Here is a 6,374-nt window from a genome sequence, read left to right on the forward strand (position 1 = left end):
TGCTCAGTAGCCATCGATCCTCAAAGGGTGTTCTGTGGTCATAGAAGCTGAAGCCCTGCCTACAACATCAGCTGTGCATCTGAGTCATGCTACATTCATTCCTGCCCAAGCCTTCCCCTGCTTCTTCGAAAGATTGAGGAGATCCCGGGCCCCCATGCCCTGCACCCTCAGTTCCAGAGCCCCGCAGTCAGTCTTGCTACATTTAAGATCACTCTGATAGTATTGCTGGTGCCCATGTGGATGAACAAGTCTCAGTTGTCTCTCCACGACATCATGGATTCACATGCCCTGATGGAAGCCTTCAAATGTGTCAACAAGATCTGAAAATTGTAAGGCTTTGTCTCTTGTGTCTGGGCTGAAATTGCCGGGTACGGTGGGTATTTGAAAAGGTGTCTCCATGGGCTCAGAAAGATCCCCACTAAAGCTGCACGGTGTTTGTGTTTGGGAGCAGCTTTCTTTTGGACTGGTAACAGCTGTATGGTAACTCAAAATGTGACTTAGTACTTAGCTCAGCTGGGCTCTGCAAAAGAGATGGTAAAATCTTTAGCTCTGTCTGACTTAAATTTAAGGGCATGAGAGGTACATAGCATCTAGCAAACCTTGCCCCCCCCAAAATTACCAGGACTGAATTCCAACATGATAAAACTAGAGTATTGTCTTCTCAGTTTGTAGCCTGTGCTTGGTGTTTTGGTCGGCATCTCCTCACTCCACTGGCCACGGTCCTTTCCCATGCCACTCTCCAGCTAACATGCTTCTTTCCCTTCTCTGCATTCCCTTCTTTCTCCTCAAACTTGGTTGTCTTTGTTTGGAACAGAACTTCTCTCTGGACTGGTGCAAACAGCCTGACGTTGGACTCCCAAAGCCAGATCTGATTCTGTTTCTTCAGTTAAGCCCAGAAGCAGCAGCGGAACGAGGGAACTTTGGAAGTGAACGGTATGAGAACAGCTCCTTCCAAGAGAAAGTTCTACAGTCCTTCTATCATCTGATGAAGGACGAAACATTAAACTGGAAGGTGAGGAAGTAACCCCAACAGGGCTGTCACGGACCAGGGTGGGGTTCTCTCACGAGAGCTCTCAAATTGTGCCCATTTGCATCCCTGTGTTCTCCCTTCCTGCTTCTGGTCAGGGGCATGTGTTGGGGACCAGCTAAAGGCACTCTCGTCATCTGCAGCAGAGAAGGCACTTCCCTGTTCCATAACCTACAGGGCCCTGATGGGGTGGGGTCAAGATTTTTGATTGGTTGATTTGTTTTCCAAAAGAACTTTCTGGAAATCATTCTCTTTCTTAAAGACAAACTGACAAACCTGGGTAAAAAGCAGTGGAACACACCGATGCTCTTCCCAGCCTGTTTCCTTGGCATCCTGTAGCATCTGGCAAGGACTCTGGAATCCCTCCTGCAGCTTGTAGACATAATACTGATGATCACCCTCCTCACAGGGCCAGTTTCCATCAGCATTCGCTGTCTTAATGCTACCAGAAGTCTCCAAATACATGATCTTTTTATGTTCCACGCTGCTACATTGCTTTTCTTTCTTGTCCATTCTTTGGAGCTGTTAGCAGAGGATTACACAGTCAGCAGCCTTATCCCAGAAGGGGAAGCATTCCCCATTAGTGCTTTGTGTGGATCATCTAGGCTGAGGTTTTCTGGTGGGAATGTTCTTTTTACCATCTCCGTCATGCTGTCAATGCTTGATCATGAGATACGGGCAGCATCTTCTGTTCATTCTGTAGCTTTCACGCAGACATGGGAGAAAGCAGGTTATGGATAAGTTACTAGTCACCGGGAGCTGGAGATGTACACAGATTTGGCAAATGAGCAGACTGTACAAGGTAAAACTAATTCCTCACGGCCTGTTTCAGGTAAACAAGATCATCTAACATGCAAGAGGCCTTGTGTGCTATTAGAATCTGAATTGCCAAACTAGGACTTTTATTCCAGTAAATGTTATGCTAGGAAATTACGTTCCCTACGTATCACAGTGACTGGAAAAATAACCTGACAGAAAACACAGACCATAGCACAAACCCCAAACGAATTAATGTCACATGGGACAATATGCAACTTGTGTGTAGTCTGCAAACTCTGATTTTTCCAGAGATTCCAGCAGTGGACCACTTTTCATTTATTACCTGTCTTCTGTTATTTCTTACTGCTTCAAAGGAGTCTTAACGTAAAGCAACACACCCATTTTTAACATCCCAAAGCGCACAACTATCAAACAGATAAATATCAGAATAATGATGAAGGGGTGTTCCTGAAATGAGGATGGAAATCCAGTTTCAGTACATGTTAAAGGCGTTAGCATTCCTGTCTCTTTACCCCTCAGTATCAGATAAAATGACCTCGAAGATTGTCAAAGAACCATTTAGTCCAAGGCATGAAACGCAGCTCAGTACCATCTTACACAAATAAATTGACATTAGCAAGCTGCTGGAGAGTGTTGTGTGAACACACAGGTGGGGTGGTGGCTGTGCTGTAATGAAAAGGTTACCATATCATCATGTCACCTAGCCTGTCACATGGCCTCACAGCCTGCCTTTGCAACTGCTGCGTGGGCCGGTGTTGCATATGTCACTGTAATAAATCGGCACCTCTCTACATCTTTTCACCAAATCCTTTCTTCACCTTGGTTACTCCCTCAACCACATGGGAGTGATGCTGTTACACTGTAAACATCAGCCTGAGGAACATCAGCACGCTACAGCTCTACCACCTTTACTAAGCAAAACTTGCAGCATTTAAAAAAACCTGACCCACAAATCTGAAACGAACATGATCCATTTTTAGAGGTTCCTACTATTATGGTTGGAGTTTATTTTGAAGAACCACTGAAGGCTCAATACATGGGTGTTTTGGGGGGGGACTACAGTTTGAAAAATGTTTACCCGCCTTTATGTCACATGCCCCAAAGACTATCAGCAAACAACATGCAGCAGCAGTTTCTTCTGTTTCCCTTCATGCAGCCATAAATCTACTTCTTATAAGTCTATTCCTAAATAAAATAGATTTTTCCAATTCCACTCCAGAATTGGAAGAAGGTGTGCAAGAAGGTGTAATTAGCTCATTCCACTGCTCATGAATACTAAAAACTTTGAGTAATGGGGGGAGGAGATACAACAGCAAGCTGAGTTTTTCTCATTTGGTGGTGTTCATTCAGGAACATGTTTCTATATTTTTTTGTCTCGGAAACAGACAGTTGATGCTTCAAAGAGCATAGAAGACTTGCACAGAGAAATCAAGTCCATTGCAGAGGAAACCATGCAGGAGGTTCAGAATAGACCTTTGGGACAACTCTGGAAATAAAACTTTATATAGGTTCTTTTGGGCCTAAGGGAAAACTCAGCTCTTGGGTGTTCCTTGCTTGGATGACTCCCCTACATCACCTTTCAGCAACTACAGTTTAGATCCCATGTATTCTTCTTGGTCCAGCACAGCGCTGATGTCTTGGTCATTTTATCTGCTCCTCCTCTCCATCCTGCATAGTCCCTTCTGTATTTTATAAATGAACTTGTTACAGTAATAAGCTTGTTACAAATTATTTGTAAAAACTGCCCCTACCTCAAGCAGGAGCTCTTGTTCTAGCCCCGGCTCCGTAGCCCAGGTCTGTCCCTGGACAGCAGTCACAGGCAGACAGCAGTTCTACCCAGTTTGAGGGAACTGGCATGTTTCTGATTCTTCTGCTCCTCCAGTAAACGCATCGCCTGTGCTGAAAACAGTTTGTAGAAGACTTGCTAATAAATGATGAAACATTTTTTTTTTCAGTATGATCACTTATCTTCTAGAGGGCTATGTGGGAGGTGAAGGTGGTGTGGTTCAGGCACTAAATCAAGGGAGAGTGGTTTGCTAGAACTGTGAAATGGAGAGGTGAATTCAAGTCTGCTCCACAGCTGTTCAGTGAGAACAATACCAAAACTGCTATGAGCAGGTAAGAGTCTGAAATAGATTAGCTCATAGCAAGGCCAGTTTGAAAGGTGAGTGGCACATGAATTATTTTAGACTGGTCAAGTTACTCCTGTGGCCAAGATGAGAGGAGTAATAACCTGTGACTCCTACAGAGAGCCCAGTGCAATTTAAACAGCCTAGCCCAGGCTATCAAACCAGAGCAGCTATGAATTCATCCAAGTCATCGGTAATGACCAGCAGACTATAATAAACAGGAATGTTAAACTGAATAATTCCAAGGTGCAGTGAGATACAGGGATGACTAAGAGTTAACGTCTCCATCTGCTGGACAGTTAACTCACCTTCTGGCAGTGTGGACTGAACTGATCTCCACGCTGGCCAATACATAGACTAAATCCTGCTCTAACTCAGTGAGAGGGGCAGACTGAACTGATCCACTAGCAGGGAGAGAAAGATAAATGTTTAAAACAAGCATCAGCCCAAATGGAAAAAGCTGCTGCCTTCACCCTACAGCTGCAGAGCACTTGGTAGCAGAAACACTCCTCATGAAGGAAGTGAGCATCTGTAATGCTGAATCAGGCCCTTCCAGCAACACTGGAAGAAGATGACAGATAGAGAAGTAATTCTATTCATATTAGCTTTAGGGTCCTGACTAAAAAGCCAGAAATACTTATAAAGGTCTAAGAAAGCTGAGCTTTAGCTCTGTTATTGGGGTTGCGTTAATACTCAGAATCTTGTCTGGCTGAGCTGTCCTTAACCATAAAAGCATGAACATTAAATAAGCAGTAACTCTTGTTGTGTGCAGACCAAGAGGGAGATGCCTCCTGAGTGACGAGCTCTAAACAAGACGGACCTGCCCATGGGAACAGGGTACAGCCTTCTGACTCAAGCACCGTGTCCTGCAGTTGCATGGCAAATCAGAAAAAATGGTTATTATATTGACAACGCTTCTGTAACATTTGTTGCTGCAGAGTTGGTGTTCAGACAGCTAGCTGGCAACTGCTGCTTTGAGAACCTCCCAGTTAAAGACAGCAGGCATACCATCTTAGAGGAAACAAGTTTCACTTCCCACCTATCAATGCAAAAACTTTTGAGCTTCTGTTTGGCTCTTTCCCCTCTACCTCAAAAGCACACGTTGCAGAGATTTGCAAAAAAACCCATCCTATCTTGGAAGGGCTTATGCTCTTCCAGAAGCAAAGAGATGCTTGAAATTCAAGTGCTGCGGAAGTTTTTTCCTCTTCTGCCAGCATGCTGCAGGTGCCTGCCCTCTGGACAGAAGCATGAAGCAGCCAGCCAGTCAGCAGCCAAAAGGAAGGTGAAATCACTGTTGCACATGTGCAGTGTTTGCTCCCATCTGCCTTCACTGCCCTAATGGTACAAACAGCATTTTGACAGCATTCCCAACCGTTCTGCAGGGTGACTAGATACCACTTGCCACCTCCTTCAAATCATATGTAAGAACGTGAGGACAAAGATTTTAGATCTGTTTATTCAGATACAAATTGAAAGCAGATGAATGGAGCACAGCCCCACTTCCGCTGCTGTGTCTTCCCCTAACTACAAGAGAGAAGAGAAGTGGGCAGAAAGCAGTAAATAATAATTTAGTGACAGAAACATTGTGGTTCCCAGTTCAAACCTCTGCTTTTGGATAGCATAGGGACAGTTAGAGCATCAGTAGGTCAGTCACAGGGGGAACAGGTCATTTCTAGGCAGCTATCACCACCCTTGGGCACAAAGGCATCAACTGACAGGTTCCAACCCTAAATGTACAAAACAAAGCCTTGTAAACAAGTCTGCAATCTGCAGCGTGCATTAAGGAAACTACTTCAGCTCTCCTCTGGTTTACCTTTCTCTGAATTCTGTACAGAGAAGGGCCCCAGGCAGAGCTATCATCTTAAAGCAGCTAAAATTTCCAGTCTATTGGGACCTTCTCAAGGCATTCTGTCTTTACTGCCCTATTTGGGATGATTAATTGAAATGGGTTTCTCTGGGTTAGCTCCTACGTTACCTTTGTACATACTCTGCAGGGAGGGGGAGCTGGCAGAACATGAAAGGAAAGGTGCCAACGCAGCTAGGAAGCCTATCCAACCTTCAGGCACCTCACCTGAGGTGAGGGAACAGGAGTAGTTGAGTAACTGCGGGACAACTCACCCAGGACCCCTAGAGGAATTTTAGCTCACATTTTTGGTACTGACAGCATTAATTCTGTGGACCCCATACCAGCACACTGGGACGCAGGCACAAGCAAGCACACGACTGGCAGGTATCAGTTATCCTGTTTTGCCTCTCCCAGCTATGGATTCCTCCTCACCTCGAGGACTATGGAATCCAATTCTCTGATTGAAGCAGCTTTCTTGAAGATACTTGCTGTAGAGATTAATCCACTGTAGAAGCACAATGCTTTATTGACTCACCGAGCAAGAATGTGCACATCTTCTATTCTCCTTCCTTTATTTAACCTGAGTTTGAGA

The 6,374-nt window shown here is 44.8% G+C and overlaps 1 protein-coding gene across 1 annotated transcript in view; it reads left to right on the forward strand.

Annotated features, from left to right (window-relative positions):
• The window catches only part of DTYMK (deoxythymidylate kinase (thymidylate kinase)), a 4,895-nt gene extending 1,592 nt beyond the window's left edge, over positions 1–3,303 (forward strand). Inside the window, exons 3-4 of the mRNA XM_010136116.1 lie at positions 815–1,012; positions 3,193–3,303. Coding sequence (XP_010134418.1) covers positions 815–1,012; positions 3,193–3,303 — 309 coding nt within the window. The remainder of the gene's footprint in view (positions 1–814; positions 1,013–3,192) is intronic.
• Positions 3,304–6,374: the final 3,071 nt, after the last annotated feature.

The sequence above is a fragment of the Buceros rhinoceros genome, unplaced genomic scaffold (genome assembly GCF_000710305.1).
Source record: "Buceros rhinoceros silvestris isolate BGI_N320 unplaced genomic scaffold, ASM71030v1 scaffold36735, whole genome shotgun sequence".
Lineage (NCBI taxonomy): Eukaryota > Metazoa > Chordata > Aves > Bucerotiformes > Bucerotidae > Buceros > Buceros rhinoceros.